Source organism: Dioscorea cayenensis, chromosome 5 (assembly GCF_009730915.1).
Source record: "Dioscorea cayenensis subsp. rotundata cultivar TDr96_F1 chromosome 5, TDr96_F1_v2_PseudoChromosome.rev07_lg8_w22 25.fasta, whole genome shotgun sequence".
Lineage (NCBI taxonomy): Eukaryota > Viridiplantae > Streptophyta > Magnoliopsida > Dioscoreales > Dioscoreaceae > Dioscorea > Dioscorea cayenensis.
In genome coordinates, this window is record NC_052475.1 from 30,280,358 (window position 1) to 30,299,110 (window position 18,753).

Sequence of the window (18,753 nt, forward strand, 5' to 3'; positions counted from 1 at the left end):
TTTATTTGGTGGCTTTCATTGCATCTTTTCATGGAGGTCCCTCTCCACCATAAAAAGTCCCCAAAAAGTCCCAATTGGATCTCTCACTCTTTTTTTTTTTCCCTCACTCTCTCTCTCTAGACTTATTACTTATTAGCACATTCTCATGCAAGTTGAACACCTTCCATTTCTTCATATATTCCCATTCTCTCCGCACAAATATATTAATTTAATTGATAACCAATGGAGTAAAATGAACGCTTTTCAGATGTTTAAAATCTTAATAATGTCTTCTAAAACATAATTAATTAAGTTGCCAAATTGTCACAAGGATTGATGCTGTATCAATCCATCTGAGTCGGCTATATGGCCCATGAGAGTGATGCTTGAGTTTGACACCATTAATAATGGTATTGGTGACTACAACCATTTTTTAAATTTTTTCTGCATTTTTTAGAATAAAGTTTTCTAACAATATAAATATATTCATGTGGACTCAATAATCTTTCATCAGCCAAGACTTCATCCAAGGTTGTTTAACTCCCAATTTTGTTGGAAGATTTATTACAAGACATAACAAGTTTATATTTATTATTGACATTGATTAATGTCCTTCACAGCACAGCAGAACTTTTACTTCATTATATATATATATATATGTATATATAATTCAATATAAATGTTCATGTGGACACAATCTTTCATCATTTTTTAACTTCTCAATTTTGCTTGAAGACAGACACATGTTGAATTTTCTTATTGACAATATTGATTGATTTGTTCTTCAATGCAGTAATTTTGCTGCAACATTTTTGTTTGTTCATTCTTGAATAAATTAAAATGCAAAACAAAGTGTTTAAAGTATCATCACATCTTGCAATTCTTCTCATTTCTTCTCATCATCAAGAACAAAAAGGATAGGATAAGGAAGTAGAGAAGCATCAAGCTTGCATTACATAATTCTGATTGCTAATCTTCATTGATGCTGTAAAGTCTATTGTGGCTTGCATTCAGGCCTTACAAATAATATATATAGTGCTTCTTCGGTCTTGTTTAAATGACGTCGGAGAAGATCTCTACTCCCTTGATTTTCAAGCTGCTGCAACAGTTTCACCACTGCCAGAGGAATCAGTTCCGGTGGACACCGACGGAGTGTCTTTCTTCATCGATGACAATGAGCACTTTTCTTTCCGTTCATCATAGTTCATCTGCTGTTGCCTGCATTCCAGACTGCAGAAGGCCATCTCACCCCTGAAAATTTAGATGAGAAATGAAGATCAGCAAATAACTTATATACATATATATATTTTTTTAATTTTTAATATGAACATGCTTCTAAGTAACGTTTAATCAATCCAAATTAAAGGTTTTCTTCAACTTGTTAGTGACATTGAATTGCAGAACAAGAATATTTGCTTGTTGATCAAGAGGTTGAATATTGAAAACTTCAGAAGAATGATAAGAATAAACTGGTACAATGAACTGATTTGCATATGGTTTTCTCGGATCTAGAAAGGCTCTTCATTATATAACACAATAAAATGTTAAGAATGCATAGTAATATATATAGTGTTGCTTAGATTCCACAAGAACTAGAACAAATATAAGACCTGTGACACATCATCATGAGTTACGTGTTTGACATAAATCGTGAGAGGATCCATAGATCCATGAGAAAGCAGTCACTTTGAACACTAAGAAGTAAGAAAAGAAGTTCATATTCATCAAACAATAGCTGTCATAGAACTAAAACTATCTCCTTTTTTTCATCACAGAATGAATAGAGTTGATGCAGCAAAATACTTTATCCTTCTGAATCTTTAAACAGACAAGCAAAATAACAAAAAAGATAAAAATATTCATCTAAAATAGATCCTTCTCTTTTTTTCTTCTTTAATAACAAGTAAATGAAAATAGAGTCAACCTTTCTTCTTCTTCTTCTTCTTCTTCTTCTCTCTCTCTCTCTAAGAATACATATATATATACATAAAGGGCACAACATCTATACATGAAGATCGAATTAATCATTCAATTTATCAGAGTAAACAAACGTAAACAAAAGCTAAAAATCCGATCTTTTAACACCTCCAAACTCAAAATCCCATTTTTTTACCGCAAAAATCACTTAAAAAAACCAGAAAAAAAAAGAAAAAGAAAAAAGACACTTGCTTTCTTAATTAATACGGAGAAGAGAATAAGTTAGTACCTATACATGAAGATATCTCTACCAGGCCCAAGCCTACGCTTGCAAAGACCACAAGCCTTGAGAAAAGGCGCAGTATCAACAACAGAGAAATCCGCAGAATTCCTCCGGTGCCCGGCTCTGGGCGTGGCCACCGCCGCCACATACCTCGAGGTAAGCCACTCGGGGACATCCACCGGCGCAGCCGTTCTCTGGTTTTGCTCAGCCTGAGGCTTTGTCGTTTCAATGACTCCAACATCAGGGATGAACTCGGTCATACTCGTCGTCCGCCGCATCGGAGGCCGAGGTCTCTTTCCAAGCAACATGCTTTGTTTCCCTCCTTTTTACTTGCTTCTCCGATGCTATAAGAACCCAAGCAGAAGGAGGAGCTCAAGATCAGCAATGGCGGTGGAGCTCTGAAACTCTCAGCCAAAAGAGAAGAGAAAGAAGAGAGTAGAGAGACGAAGGGGAGAGACAGAGCTATAAGGGAGAGAAGAGAAGATCTTAGCCGTTCATTTCAAGCTCTTCATCCGTGACGTACACGTCATCATATTTCTTTTTTTGTTTTTTTTATACATTTTATTTTTTTGAAATTGAAATAAATGGTTTTTTTGTTGTACAGTATCCAATGATTTTCCACACTCCGTGGACGGTTTAGCACGGGCATAGCCGGTGGATAGTGGCTGGTCACCGGCAACTACCGGTGAACCTCAGTAACCGCCAACCTCGGGCCAAGGCCCAAAGCCTAATCCATCGGTAGATTTTAAATCGAACGGTTGATCTTCAACCAGTGGTAGACCCAAAGGCTCAAGATGAGGGCCCAATGGTATCGCGCTTTAGAAAGTGGGCCTTGAGGAATCATGACTGTTGGGTCCCGTGGTGGGCCCAGATCCGAGTTGTCACGAGAGCGATAGGAGAACATAGTGTGGGCCCGGATTATTCCATTGGGCTTTCTTTTTCCATAAAAGCACCTACAAAACTTGTAATTGTTGGCGTGTACTATAATACAAACCCCCCTCCATTAAGTAAGTAATCATTAATTATTAGAAAATAATAATTTAAATTAATTTCTTTAAAGATGTAAAGGCATCTGTATATGTATTGATTTGGTACACATCCATATTTAATACGATATAATTAGAGTATAATAATATAGTATTTTTATAGAAGATATTTTTTTAAAAAAATAAATAAATAAATGTGGGGCCTGGTTTCGATGAATTAAGTGAGTACACGTGGCGAGGAGGGTGAGGGTGCATGGGGGGGTAAACGCACCGTGAGGGTAGGGGACCAGGAGAGGGCAATTTGGAGTGATGTTTTGGTTAGGGGACAAAGTTGGGCTGGACCATCATCAATGGCCTTATGTGCAGATGAGGGTACACGCATTGCCATTACTGGGCCCCCCTTACCTTCTCTTCCACCAATTCATTTTACTTATAAATTATAATTTTTTTATTTTTATTTATTAATTGTATTTTTTTTAAAAAATTTATATAGTTGGAGAAAAATAAGGAGAAACTTACAAAAGTGAAAATAGACTTTCTTATAAAATTACTATAAAATACATAGGTATTAAATGTTTATAAATGATTCTAAATAGCCCAACAATTTAGGTTATCATTCTTTCTTGGAGTACCTATCAATACCGTATTTATGTAAATATAAATCATTCAAATTTTTTTTTTTAAAAAGCAAAATAAACAATGACCTTAAATTTAAAAGTAAATAAGAGTCCTATACAAGTATGGTGAATAGTATAAATAATGGTTTGTCAACTCTGTAAAAAAAATTATATGTATATATAATAATTTGTAGTAATTCTTAATGTATCAAGCAAGTGAAATTATTATTACTAATAATTTTTAACTTGTTATTATGTATTTTAATATAATTTTATATTAAAATATATTGTACTGGTAATTGTCAAAAACACTTTGGAAATTTTTTTTATGCACACTTGGTCCTCTCAAATTTAGGTATTCCAAAAAAAAACATTCGTTTTTTTTTCTGAAAACTTATTTTTAAATACCTATGACGTAAAAAAAGGTAACGTTAACAGAAATGATCATTATCTTTTAATTAAAAACACATAATATTAAATGGAAAAATATGATATTAAATTAAAAAAAATATATATTAAATGAAAGCCTATATGGTTATACATAAACATGTAATGTTAAATAAAAATTATAATTATTAAATAAAAAATAAATATTTTAAGATAAATTAAACTCACGAAAAAAGAAGTTTACTGAAAAAAAAAATTATATGAAAAATTCAAATATCAAATGGACTATTTACGTGCAAAAAAATAATTTTCCCTACATTGTATTTTGAGTTAGTTTTTCTTTTTTTTTTTATTTTATAAATAGTAAATTCTTGTAAGGAAACTGGTGATAGCCGGTGAAGGGACCCGAGCGTGTGAGTCAGGGCATGCGTGGGCCCACTGCCAGCAATAATTCGTGGCTGGTATCCATTATTGGGCTCCGGTCCACTGCTGTCCTTTTGTTTATATATAAATTATTTATAATTTATCTTTATTTTTTTATTATAAATTATTTTTTTTTAAAAAAAAGAGCAAAAATGGAAAGCTTGCCAGCCAATGAGCAACTACTTCTTTAATCTCACTTGGTGAAGGGCCCCACGCTTACTCAGCTTTGTTCTCTTGGTCTCTTCCTTAGTATTTTACTTGTCTTAATTATTCATATTATTGAAATAAGCATGCTATTAATTAATCATGTTTTGCACGAAGTTGTATGCTTTAATAATAATGCAGATTTTTTTTTATATATACAATGAGATAAATATACGATTAACATCATGTTTTTGTTTGGGATAGCAATTACTCTTCTCTAGCCAAATAGGGAGAAATAATTTAATTATTTAAATAAATTTATTTGTTATAAATTAGAAATTAATTTTTTTATTTTTTTAGAAAATATTTAATTTTTATATTATTGGTTTAAGTCAATATTGTTAAGCTTAAATTTAATTTCTTTCTAGAACAACATTTTTTTAAAATATATATATATATATATATATTAACCTCACAATATTTATCTTCTAATTAAACATTTAACCCAATATTAGAAAAAAAAATCTCTTAATCTCACACTCTTTCTATCCTAACCAAACACTAGAGAAGTTGTGTTAGTTGAAAATTCAAAAAGTTGAATTGTGAGAAATGTGCTGCAAATATAAAATAAAAAATATAACAAAAATAGCAAAAAAACTAATTTAATCCCATTACATTTAAATGACATGGTCTCTCGGTTTCTAACACAACGACCACACATACACTGAGAATTGGAATTTTATTCCCAAATAAATAAATAAATAAATACAGTATTGCACTAGAAAACAATTCTGTCTATTTATTTGTTAAACTTTGAACAAATTAGCATTAGATTGTGTTTGACATATTTAATGTCAGCAGCCACATGAAAGTGATGAAACTTGTGTAGTAAAAAAAATGTCAAATTTCAAGTAACATAAAGACTTTTTTTTTTTAATTATTTATCATTTATAGTTTGGATTTATTTCACTACTGATCCTTAAAATTTCAAATTTAGCAACTAAAACATGTAAATTCATTATATATAATAAAAATAGTTTTTTTTTGTTTAATAAAATGATTAAAATCCTTGGATACGCTATCACGTATAATGCTAACTTAGCAAGTGTAGATATTGCAACCAATTTGAAACAAAGGAAAATTGATGATATATATATATATATATTTACATTATGCAGGAGTTCATGTATATATATAAAGTATAAACAGTTGTTAGAGACAGCATTAAAAAGTTGCAGTAAAAATATCAGAGAAGAACTAACTGAATGCAGTAAATGAATAATGCTATTTATCTTGATTTGGAAAAAAAAAAAAACAGTACAATGATGAAGACTAACAAAATCAAGGAATCAAAGATGAGCTGGATTTCTGAGCAGAGGACATGGAGTTTAATGCCATGAACTGATAGTCTCATAAATTTTAACTTCATTTCAAGTAAAGAACACACAGAAACACAGAAGATGACTTCACAAAGAAACAAACAATTGATCATGGTCAGTAAAAAGTAGATTTTTCAGTTAATAAAATAAAAAAAAAGTAAAAAAATCTCTTCCAATTCAATTCAAAGGAATCTCAATCCATATCCTGAGAAATTCAGTAGCCCCAAACTTTATTCTTCATATCTTGCTTTACATTTTCATGGTGTTCCCCACTTGAGGTAGAGAAGAGAGACAAGAGCATTTAGAACCTCTCAATTCATTCATGCACTCAATTTCAACTCTCTCTCTCTCTCACTCACTCACTCACTCACTCAATGTCTAGTGGCAGAATTCATTCCATTCTCTCTATCTTTTAATTTTTTTTTGTTTTAGAGTTTCATTTATAGGAATTACAGCTCAGGGACAAGTCCCTCTAGCCACTAGTTTTGATCTTATGTGCTCTTTGCTTGTGCTTTAGAAAGTTAAGGAGGAGATGGCAGATGCACAATGAGCTCATTATGGTCCTACCAAGAGAAAACAAAATACCAAAAAAGGGCCACACTTATGACTCATATCCCACTCACCATGCATCAACTTTAAGCTCACATTTGTCTTTCAGAATCAAAAATATCCTTCACATAACTATCCCAAAATTTTTAAAAAATAATAAAAAGTAACAAGAATGGCAAGCATTAGCCAGCAACTCTTGTTGTTTTTTGGGACTTTGAGAGAGTTAAATAATGATAGAACATGTTGTTTTTTTGTACGGTCTCAATGGGAGCAACATGGGACAAGAGTCATACATTCAATCAAACAGTTAATAGATTGCTGAATTATTTGTTTTGCTAAACCATGTACTGTTCTGAGCACCTACTTCTCTGTTTATACTTCATAATGCATTCAACGAAACTTCTAATTAAACACGCTGAAGAATTAATTCATCTAGGCATCAATTCAGGAAACAGAATAGAGAGGAAACATATATCATGTTATTATCATTCTGCATTCAAACTCCATTAAACAATGTTCTTCACTAGCATAAGAAATAAAGCTAAAAAAATTCAGCAAGATAAAAAAACCAACTAATGAATGTGTAACTATAGACTATAGTAAGATGAACACCTTATTCATTCAAATCTTGGCCTTAATTCTCATGATTACATCGAGTTATCTACTTACTTAGCATTGGAAAAAAACCGACACATACCGAAGTATCGAGACTCACAGTTAAGCAGCAGAATCAAAAGAGGCAATTCTTCGGAATTCATGCTAAGACTATCATGATCCAATCAATGTCACAACACATTCAGTAAGACATTAAAAGATGTAACAATGGATTAAATCATAAGCAAGTAACATAAACAAATCACATGCAATACCAAATCATTATAAAACACAATCTCAAATTGCAGACCAGTCTTTAACAGTCCCCACCAAAGCACTAGATAGCTCATGTAAGATTAAAAGTAGTGTGTATCACTCAGCAGCTTTTCAGCAAAACACATGAGACTCATTTCATGACTTTCACAAAAGCAAACTTTTGAACAGTTGAGTGTCATTGTAGTGAGAACTTTAGTAGCAATATGCTGATGCTAACATGCTATTTACACAATTAAAATAATAATTTAATTATTTAATTTATTTTTTTTAGGAACTAATTTGAAGGTTGATCTCTGAAAATAATTCGAATAATATCCAGAATTCAGGCCCATACTCGTTGCATGTAATGGGCCTAATGGATGGCCTATAAGCCCATGTTTCTACCGCCGGCTTCATTAGGAATCCTGAACCGCAAAAGTGCCTCGAGATCATAAATACATCATTGAGTATTATTCTATTCTATTTCGCCTCCAACTCTCGAAGCCTCGCATCCCGGGTTCCTTTTGGCCCCTTCCTCTCTCTCTCTCTCTCTCTCTCTCTCTCTCTCGCGTTTGGGACGAGGGCGCTCGGAGACGACGCAGCCGGAGGCATAGAAGGTAGGATTGTAATCTCTATCTACTTATCCATGTCTCTTTATCTATGAATCAAGCTATATATCGATCTATCTATCTATATTTGGATTGGATGATTTGGTTTGGGATGTCTTCAATTGTTTTTAATGCGGAGATTTCTGTGATTTTGGCTTAAATTTAGATTTTTTTTTTTCAATTTGAGCAAAATCTAGGGTTTTTTTAGATGGGTGGTGATTGGGGATTTGAGCGGAATCTAGGGTTCTCTTCATGATTAGTGTTTGGTCGTTAGGGATTTTATTTTTAATATACTTAATGGATATGAACTTCGGTAGTGAGTGATTCGTGGGAGGATAGAGGAGTTTTCTTCGTTGTTGATACGTTTACTCTTACGAAGTATATATTTTTAACAATTTGATCATGATTTTCTTCTTCCCCGCTTAGTTAGTGCTGATCCTCCTAGGTTGGATTTTGATGATGGGTAATTATTTGATGTAATGTGGATGAATTGTGTGGAAATTGAATTGTGTAGTGGATGAGGTGATTATTTTGATGAATGAAGACAAAGAGGTTTAGGTGGATGCTAGCTGAAACCATGGTGGAAGGGTTTGAAATGAGAAGCTTCTCTGTTTGGGTTACTGTTTGAAGTGCTCTGTTTCAAAGGAGGGAAACTGTCCTGAGTATGATTTACTAATAATCATTGCGTTTTGGTATGAGAGGATTTGGATTAACCCTTTTGTTCAAGAGTCAGTGAGGTCAATTAATTGATTCTATATTTCATTATGAATCCTTCTTCTGACCAATCTTCTAGAAGTGCTGGAAAACCTAAGTAATCAGGACAATCTAATGTAGCTTTAGAGTCTTGCGTGCTATTTGAAATAACTTTGAAAGCAATCACTGTTGTTACTCAATTCACACATTATAAGAGGTATGCATGACTATGGTGTCATCTTTAGAAAAAAAGATTATTTGCAAATCATGTCCTTTGTAGTCTATGTTGACTCTGTTAGTAGGTTGTTTCTCTTATATTATCATCTATGATGAATGATTAGTGTGCTACTTAGTATCATATGAATCATGACTTGCCCAATTTAAAGAGATGTAGATAAAGGGAATATAGTTTGGCATTTTTGACATAGACTATGAAGACTTTCAGTGAAGAATATTAAAAGTGACAGGCGTAGTTGGACCTTGAAACTATTTATATGATTTTGTCCTTGTTACTTGAAATCTAAATGTGACATTCATGCTATTTAAGATTCTTGATTTTTTGGCAAAAAGACCAGAATAGTAATGTTACCAGGAAGTAAATGATACTGATGTGCTTGCTTTATGTATTAACTCATAATCATTAGAAAGAGAGAATTTTGAGTGATAAACTGTAAAGTACAATTTAAGTTGATGGTGTAATAAAGGACTTTTTTATTTTGCTTAGGTTCTCATGGAATCAAGTTTTTTTTTAATTTTGCATTTAAATTACGATAGCCGAACCTTCTTTTTTTGTTTCTACATGCATGTGCATGGAATCACCAAAAGTTCATGCTTGGAACAACTAGGGTTCTCGTGGAAGTCTTTTAACCCTGAGGACCTTTAACACCAAGGTAAAAACTTTGGGAATTATATATTTCATCAGTCAATTTTTTAGGTCCAAGTTGCATTTTTACAGCTTGATGTCTCAATACACACCACTTATATGTTTTCTTATTCAAAAATCCTTTATATGAACGTATAATTGAGATCTAAGAATGTGTTCTAGATTTGAAGAAAGATGTTTAGAAGATGATATGTTTTGAGAGGATTGTGCCCAAAGGGGTCATAATTTATGGCAAATTTTGGATCATAAACAAACATGTTGTATGGAGCACAAATTGTATACATTGATGTAACAATGTATTTAAACAGCATAAGAAAATTACTTACAATATCAAAACTCACATGTTACTTAGACCCTATAAGTGAGATTAAATTGATAAACACAAACCGAAGTCATAATTCAATCTTTATAACCCACAATATAATAAGTGTTTATATATAGTTCATGCAAATTTAATTATTATGTATCAGTACCCTGCTTTTCAGCAACAATATAAGAATTCAAGTCCTGTATTACAAATTTCAGGCATTTATATAAAGAAACTTCTGCTCAGAGCTTTATAGTTGAAAGATTTTAGTTTTCATGACTTAAGACCCTGTAAAATAGTCCCTAAATTTTGGATTAGGCCCTATGTTTTGTGTCATTTTACTGAAATTTATCATAAATGGGCTTGTGTAGGCATGTTATTGAATTCTTGAATCTATATTTTTGGGACTATTTGTTTATTTTCCTTAATGAAAAAGTAGAATAAGAACACGTAAAATTTAGGCCAATATTTGTATTTGATATGCTTCACGCGCATAGGTAGTAAAGCCGGTGTTTGCACTGCCGACTTGAAGAGGAAGCCTGGTAGAATCTCAGCTGTCAAAGATGCCTTGAGATCATTAACCAAATCAATGCATTTTATTATTTTTGGTCTTTAACTAAAGAAGTGTTGCCCTAGGGTTTATTTTGCCCCTTTCTTACTCTCTCCCTGGTGCTCCCTTGTTTGTGACAAGGGCACAGAGACGCCGCCACCTAAGGTCTCTCTCGCTTGCTCTTGCTCTCGCTGTGTGTATGCACGCTTGTGCATCTATCTACCTACCCATCCGTCTGCCTCTATGTATCAATCGGTCTATCTATCCATATTTTGATTGGTTGATTTGATTTGAAATGTCTTCTCTTATTTTCTAATTTGCATGTTTGTGGTAATTTTTTGGGCAAAATTTGACTATTTGTTTCTTTTCAATTTGAGCAGAATCTAGGCGTGTTCATAGTTGTGTAATGCTTTTTCAATGAGGATTAGGGATTTGATCTGATTAGGTTTTCTGTGGATCTAAAGGGTTGACAGCCTCATTTCAATTAGCATGTGGTTTTTAGGAGTTCTCCTTGTTACATTTGCTCTTACTAATACTTTTATGTAACATTTCAACCATGATTTATATTTTTGCGCTTAGTCATATTGTTGGTTCTCCTAGATTGGCTTTTGTTGATGGATAATTATTTGATGTAATGTGGATGAATTGTGTGGAAATGAAATTGGTATAGTGGATAAGGTGAATGTAATGAAGATGAAGATATTCAAATGGATGCAGGCTGAAGCTGCTGAACTGCTGGTAGAAGGGTTTGAAATGAGAAAATCATTTGTTGGGGTTATTGTTGGAGTGCTTTGTTTTGAAGGAATGGAATGCCTTGATTCTTGAGTACAATTTGTTGGAAATTGCTGCCTTTTGGGAGATATTGAATAAATCCATCTTTTTGAGAGTTGAGTGTGGTTAAGTGATTCATTATATATAGGAATCCTTCGTTCTGATCAATTTTTTACAAAATTTGGGCAAACCTAAGTAATCAGGATTATCTAATGTAGCTCTAGTGCCCTGCATGCTATTTGAAATAATCATTATTGATACTTATTTTGCACATTATTAGAAGATATCTAACATAATTATTACTGCTGCCATCACTACTCACTTGAATCATTTGAGGTGTTTAGGAAGGCATTTTGATAGTTTTGGAGGTTGTATGTAAGATAATATAATTTAAGTGGATAAAAATATGCTGGCTATGGTCATTTAAAAAAAATTACTTGCAAATCATTTCTTTTAAGATTTACATTGACTGTTATCTCAAGTAGTTCTTTGCCATTTCCTAGTTTTTGATTCATTGATTAACAGCTTGCTTTCTTATACTGTTGGTTATTATGAATAATTATTTCACTACAACATATCATATGGATGAAATCATGACACACTCAACTTTAAGAGATCTAGATGAGGGGAATAGAGTTAAGGTTAGGATTTTTGACATAACAAAGACATTGATCAATGAAGATTAAAAGTGATAAGATAGGTTGGATCATGAAACTGCCTGTCAAATTTTCTCATCACTTGTGGTGTAAACATGAGGTTCATGCAATTTAAGATTGTGAACATTGGCAAAACGACAATAATAGTAATGCTGCTTGAAGTAAATGGGAACTTATTGTCTGCTTTGTGCTGTAATCATTTATGGGGAGAAACTGTGAGTAATAAACTGTAAAGTACCATTTGAGTTGGTACAGATGGTATAATAAATGTCTTTATTTTGCCTAGGTTCTCATGGAATCTTGTTTTTATTTATTAATTTGAATTACAGTATCCTTGGGTGCCTTTTTTTTGTTTCTATGTGCTTGTGCATGGAATTGCCAAAAGATTCATGTTAGGAACTACTAGGATTCTTATGGGGGCCCTTTTAACACCAATGGAAAATCTTTGGGAACTAAGATTTCATCAATCAATTTATTAGGTTCAAGGAGTATGACAGCTTGATATCTCAGTACACATTACTTAAATTGTTTCTTATGTATGGAATTTGGTCAGATTTGTCCATTGAATAATGCAAGTCATATGATCTATCAATTTGTTTGTGTGTAAAATAGATTGTGTGTTTGAGCGACCCTGATTTTTTTTATTGAACCTCATCTCTTTTCCTCCTTACAAAAGTAACCTCTGTAGAATAAAATTCCTACCACTTATTTCTATGGAATTATTTATTTACCAAAGTTATGGCATTGGTTGTTTGATATGAGCGTATATAATTATGCGTTTTGATGCATAACATGAGGTGGATGCATTCGTATACTGGACAATGTGAATGTTTACCTTGTTAATCATTACATAGGCATTGTATGGTTGCTATACAAGATGGTGTTATTTCTTGATAATCGTGGGTCACAAGCTCATTACTTAGCATTTGCTTTTTAGTCATGGTTATGTAGTGCAAGAAACATTTAGCTTCTATGCTAGATGTAGTTGATTGTTTTCATCAATGGTATTCATAACACACAAATTCTAACAAGTTGAACCTGTTTGTTATTATCTACTTCATCAGGACAAAGACTTAAGTACCTGATCTTCTATAGGTTTAGCTGAACAATTAATTTTTGTGCTCTTTTAATGGAACCGACTTTTTCTGCAAAAGCACTATACTTTAATTTTTTTTTTAAGTTGTACTCAAGATTTTGAAGTGCTTTTATCCGAACCTGCTTGAGAAAGAATCTTGTCATTAACACCAGTCAATTATGTATGCAGATTTTCTTAAATTTAATATTATATCTGTTTATTTGACTACATAAGTCTTTTAGTGTAAGCTGGTCAGGAAGATTAAAAGGTCCACATGGCCACGGTGCTACCTGGGGATTCCTCACATCATGATATGGACCTCGATGACTTTGGGTCTAGGTGGTATTTCTCTCGGAAGGAAATTGAGGAAAATTCTTCTTCTAGAAAAGATGGCATTGATCTGAAGAAAGAGACATATCTCCGGAAATCTTATTGCACATTTTTGCAGGACTTAGGCATGAGATTGAAAGTGTAAGCCCACTCTTACTTCTTTCCGATTATCATGAATTAGTTGAGTGGCATTTAACCTGTGATTGAGAGCAGTGTATTTGAATAATGGGAGATTGCAATAGTTGACATTATTATGAAATTTTATTCTGTTGTGGATTACAATTTTGGTGTAAAGTTTGTGGCATGATATAAAAGGAATATGCGTAATATAGAATCCAGATAATTTATGTCTTGAAGATGTGTTCTGTTATTAGTTATTTATTTCTTGTGCTATGCATTGACTGCATAGTATGTTGTGGACACATCGTAAGAATACCATGTAAAAGTTTGGGTATCTAGGGAGTGATTATGTATATGTGGTCTTGTTGTGCTAACCTAAATCCAAGAGTCTCTCTCTGTGGCTGAAATCAGACTTTAATACACTAACCGGAATGGATTGTCAAAATTGTTTACTGCTTATTGATGAGTTGTCTATAGTTTTGCTATAATGATTACCTTGCATTTTGCAGTACTGCATACTGTTGCATTATGAGGACCTCTCTCCTCTTGTGATGCCTTTTTATATCACTGACATAAACTACACATATTGCAGACCTCAGGTGACAATAGCTACAGCGATAGTATTTTGTCATCGTTTTTTTCTTCGGCAGTCTCATGCCAAGAATGATAGAAGGGTGAGCATCTAAGCTGTCACATGTCTTATTTACTTGTTCCAAATTGCATACTAAGCAAACTTGTGGTTGCCATTGATTCAGTTTTGTTTTGTTCTCATCAAAATGTCATCATATTCCCTGATACAGTACTTTTTATTTATTCTGATGATTTGAGGGATGGTGATCTGGAGACTATACTTTTTATTGGACCGTCAATATTTCTGAATGTTGCAAGTAATGCATATGGCATTAAGAATGTGATTATCTTCTACTGAAGATGTTGACTGTTCTGTGCCTTTTGAAATGGTTTCTATACAAGCAGTAGATGGGATGGATGTGCATGTGTAATGGAATTTACCGATTGTGTGCGACTGCTGACTAATCATGAATATAAATTTGACTAGGTATTAAATTAAGCTCTTCTATTAGTCTTCTGTTTTGTTCTTCTTGTATCCTCTTGTTCAGATTGCCACAGCTAGCAGCCCATGTGGAACTACAGATCTAAAATCAGAAATTATTATTTCACCAATTCTTTTAGAAATGCGGACGAGCCACTATTGGTTCTTCCCCCTTTTTTTTGGCATCATTCATGCTGGTCGTCATCCTCCCTTGTTTTTCCTTTTTCTTGGCCTTATTTTTCTGTTTGCTACAGAGTCCTTTTCTTGTTTGTTTCATCATGGAACCTTTCTATGAACCCTTGGAAGTCTAGCTCACTTCATCATTATTATTGCTATTATTTTAAAAAATAGACCTAACTCTATGAAGACCCAAACATGCAAATTTTCACTGTCTTCGAGTTTTTTTTTTCTGACCATGTTCTTTTTTAGAATTTAGCCAAGGCTACACATGTTGCATTTGAATTAGGGCAAGGTAGACGGATGTTGATTGAGGATGTGATCGTTAGTTCTGAGTCTAGCAAGATATAAATGATATGAATAGGGATTTAGATTGGTTATGTATTTGACACCAGCATCTGCCTTTTAAACAAGGAAAATAAGATTAAAGGGCGAGAGAATTATTCTAGAAGAATTATTAGATATGGAAAAGGACTAAATAACACAATAGGATATAAACAGAAAGGCTTTCAAAGCTATGCATTTTGGGGAACTTGTCTGTTACAAGATCATCCCAAGTGGCAAGTATGTTTTTTTTAAGTTCGTTATGTTACAGTTGCCAGGCCTTCAACCTATGCTTGTTTTCATGTTTGGCAACCTTATTCTTTTAGTTGGTATTTCAAGATCATTTCGTTGCTTTGTCTGATCGTGTTGGCCCTCCCAACTTATTTCTTGGTGATGAACGAACGATGATATGTCAACTGTGTTTATTAAGTCAAACTTGTCTATGGGCAGTTTTATCAAATTCTCTTATTTGTATGTAAATGTTTTGTGCAAGAGTTGATGGCTGTGCTACAATTAATTGATTTTGGTCAAGAAAATGGTCAGATGAACTTCCACATCTTTCTTTGATCTCTTCCTTGAGTAATTATTTTTTTTCTGCTTTCAAGATGAAGCAGTTGATTGGTTTTTGTTGTTGCTTTTGGGTAGCATTGACTATTGGGAATTGTTGCTTCTTTAACATTTTGGTTTGGTTTCAAGCTGTGTTACTTGTTTTGATTCTGCTATAAGTGTAGCTTCTTGTTGTTGAAATAGTGGTTCTACTTTGAGTGAATTAGCTTACTACTTTTTGTCAGTTTTTAGCCTATTGAATGATGAAAGATTAGCATTTGATTGGTTACCCTCATTCTCATGTAACTTGTGCATCTATCTTACAGACCATTGCAACAGTGTGCATGTTTCTTGCTGGGAAAGTTGAAGAAACTCCTCGTCCGTTAAAGGATGTCATTCTTGTCTCTTATGAAATTATACATAAAAAAGATGCATCGGCTGTCCAGAGAATTAAGCAGAAGGTACTCATACTTGTTGTGGGTTTATTGATTAAGAACCTTGTTGCAAACCATGATAAAGGCTGATGAATATGGTAAAAATTGTCATTTTGTCCTCTCTTATAATTTAGTCCAAATTCCATCCCTCCCCCACTCTTTATCTCTTAATATATATATATATATATTAGATACTTGCCAAACTTCGAAGGCTACAACAAGTCTTATTACCCTTTTGTAGGAAGTATATGAACAACAGAAAGAGTTGATACTACTGGGAGAAAGGGTTGTTCTCGCCACACTTGGATTTGATCTTAACGTGCACCACCCTTATAAACCCCTGGTAGAGGCGATAAAAAAATTCAAGGTTGCGCAGAATGCTCTTGCTCAAGTTGCATGGAATTTTGTGAATGACGGGTATGTTAAATCTTCTGCAACTATTTTTCAAGACAGCTATGGCATAAGATTACATTGGCTTTGTCATTTTATATTTCTTCACACATTTAGAAGGGGTTTGCAGGCTGCGGACATCGCTCTGCTTGCAGTTCAAGCCCCACCACATAGCGGCGGGTGCCATCTTTCTTGCTGCCAAGTTTCTTAAAGTGAAGCTGCCATCTGACGGGGAGAAGTTTTGGTGGCAAGAATTTGATGTCACACCACGGCAATTGGAAGGTTCAATCTATTCTTTGTGCAGTAAAGATGGTTCTTATGAATGTACATAAATAATCATGCTCATGTGCCTGGAATTTGGTTAATTTACAGATGTCAGCAACCAAATGTTGGAACTGTATGAACAAAATCGGCCCTTGCAGTCTTCACATGCAAATGAAGTTGAGGGAAGCACCAGTGGTGGGGCTAATCATCCTGCTATGAATAGCTCTACCTTGAATGATAATCCTGTATCTTCAAATGGACGTTCACATGCTAGCGAGATGGTTAATGTGAAGCAAGGAACCCAAGTTCCACAAACTGGGAGGCCAGGTGTGCCTCAAGCATCCTCTGATCACAGGACATTGCCTCAGAGAAGTTCACAAAATCAAAGCAATGAAGATGGAAAAATTGATACTAAGAATGGGGCTTGGGATCGTACCATCGGAAATGAAGTGAAGGATAGCATGCATGATGAAGTGGAACCACATTTCCGCAGCAGGGAGAACACTACAGACGCTTCAACCCGGGCAGAGAGGCATTTTCGAGATACTGCAACAAATGAGGCCAGTGAAGCCCTTGAGTCAAGGGAACAGAAGGATGAAGCTTCGGCTTCAAAAACTCAGAGCCCCCTAGATGCTCTTTCAAAAATCGATAAAGATAAGTACAAGGCTGCTCTTGAAAAAAGGAGGAAGCTCCGAAATGATGTTTCTGTCAAGTCTGACTTAATGAATGAGGATGATCTCATTGAAAGAGAGATTGAAAATGGGATTGAGTTGGCAGTTGAAGATGAGAAAAAGCAGGAGAAAAGGCAAGGATGGCCAAAGCCCCTGAATAGCCAACAATCTAAAAATCAGAATTTTGGCATGGAGCAAGGTAGCACTAGGGACAAAAGAAACTTATCAGAGCAGCAATCACTGAATGGGAAGAATAGCTCAAAATATTCTGATTCTGAAGATAGAAGAGCCACTCCAAATCGTTATATTGAACAAGAGCACCTTAATGCAGAGGAAGGGGAGCTATCTTCTCTTGATGAACATGAATTACCTTCTTCTCTCAAGTCATTGAATAATAGTGAGAGGGCTGCCAATGCAGGAAAACCTTTTGAAGGCAAACGACCACATGACATGCCTCATCAATTGAGAGAACCAGCTGGGAGAACATGGATGGAAAATACTGATAGAGATCATAAAAGGTTCAGACGTGAGAGTCATGTATGACTGCACCTGCTGAATTTGTTCCTTCAAAATCTGGGGCCTGGTATGAAGCCGCCTTTTATGTTCTGCTTGTGTGACTTTAGATTCAAATGGTACATTTCATTAAATATGTTGAGGCAAATGAGAAGCACCTCTTGACATCTTCTACGGCCCAGTTACACCCATATCTGGGATGGGCCGTGTCTTTAGATTTTCAGGTTTACTTTACAGTAAATTTTCTAGGGAATGTTTTTTTTTTTTATGCGGTCATCATCGTGAAAAAGCAATCTGTTGTTGTATTTATGCATGTATAAGATTGACCCCCATCCCACCCCCCAAAAAATGCCATTTAAATCAGCCTTGGACATAATGTTAGGAATAGGCTTAAAGTACTGTGTATTTGAGTTTATAAGCAATTTTAGCGAATTTTATATGTGAGACTTGTCTGGCATCCTTGTCCAATTTTCTAGTTACTGTTTAGGTGGTCTTCTATGTAGACACTTTGTCCATAACTCCTGTTAATGTTTACAATTTTGTTGTTGAGTCATTTCTAATTTATGTGGCTGGAAATGCACTAGTTGACAATTTCGAATTTTTTAAGTGTGATGCTTTGTTTTGATAATCACAATTGCATCAATTTAATTGTTGTATTCAGTACATAACATTAGCCTTTAAATGTTTGGAAATTAGTTTGTTGCATCCTGAATTGTTTGCCTGCTACAAGTTATAAAATGGTATGCTGTTGGTGGTGCTTTTCACTGAATGGAGATTTTTACAATTGTGAGCCATTACTCTAGGCGTATGCAAGGGAATATCCGAATATCTATTCTTTATATATCGAATGAGATCGTCTCATATCACTTATCGGTTG

General features: G+C 34.1%; 2 protein-coding genes across 3 annotated transcripts; one reads left to right on the forward strand and one right to left on the reverse strand.

Annotated features, from left to right (window-relative positions):
- Positions 1-832: 832 nt before the first annotated feature.
- Positions 833-2,620, reverse strand: LOC120262484 (FCS-Like Zinc finger 5-like). The gene is made up of 2 exons (XM_039270610.1): positions 2,186-2,620; positions 833-1,230 (listed from the first exon to the last, which is right to left on the reverse strand). The coding sequence occupies exons 1-2, from the start codon at positions 2,485-2,487 to the stop codon at positions 1,071-1,073; spliced, it is 462 nt and encodes a 153-aa protein (XP_039126544.1). The 5' UTR covers positions 2,488-2,620; the 3' UTR covers positions 833-1,070.
- A 5,388-nt stretch (positions 2,621-8,008) lies between these two features.
- Positions 8,009-18,429, forward strand: LOC120261080 (cyclin-T1-3-like). 2 transcript variants are annotated; one of them, XM_039268757.1, is made up of 7 exons: positions 8,009-8,130; positions 13,299-13,527; positions 14,099-14,180; positions 15,931-16,065; positions 16,280-16,455; positions 16,559-16,710; positions 16,801-18,429. In XM_039268757.1, exons 2-7 carry the CDS (start codon positions 13,331-13,333, stop codon positions 17,904-17,906), a joined length of 1,848 nt encoding a protein of 615 aa, XP_039124691.1. In that variant the 5' UTR covers positions 8,009-8,130; positions 13,299-13,330; the 3' UTR covers positions 17,907-18,429. The 2 variants fall into 2 exon arrangements, with proteins under 2 accessions (XP_039124691.1, XP_039124692.1); XM_039268758.1 differs by lacking the exon at positions 8,009-8,130 and adding an exon at positions 9,660-9,704.
- Positions 18,430-18,753: the final 324 nt, after the last annotated feature.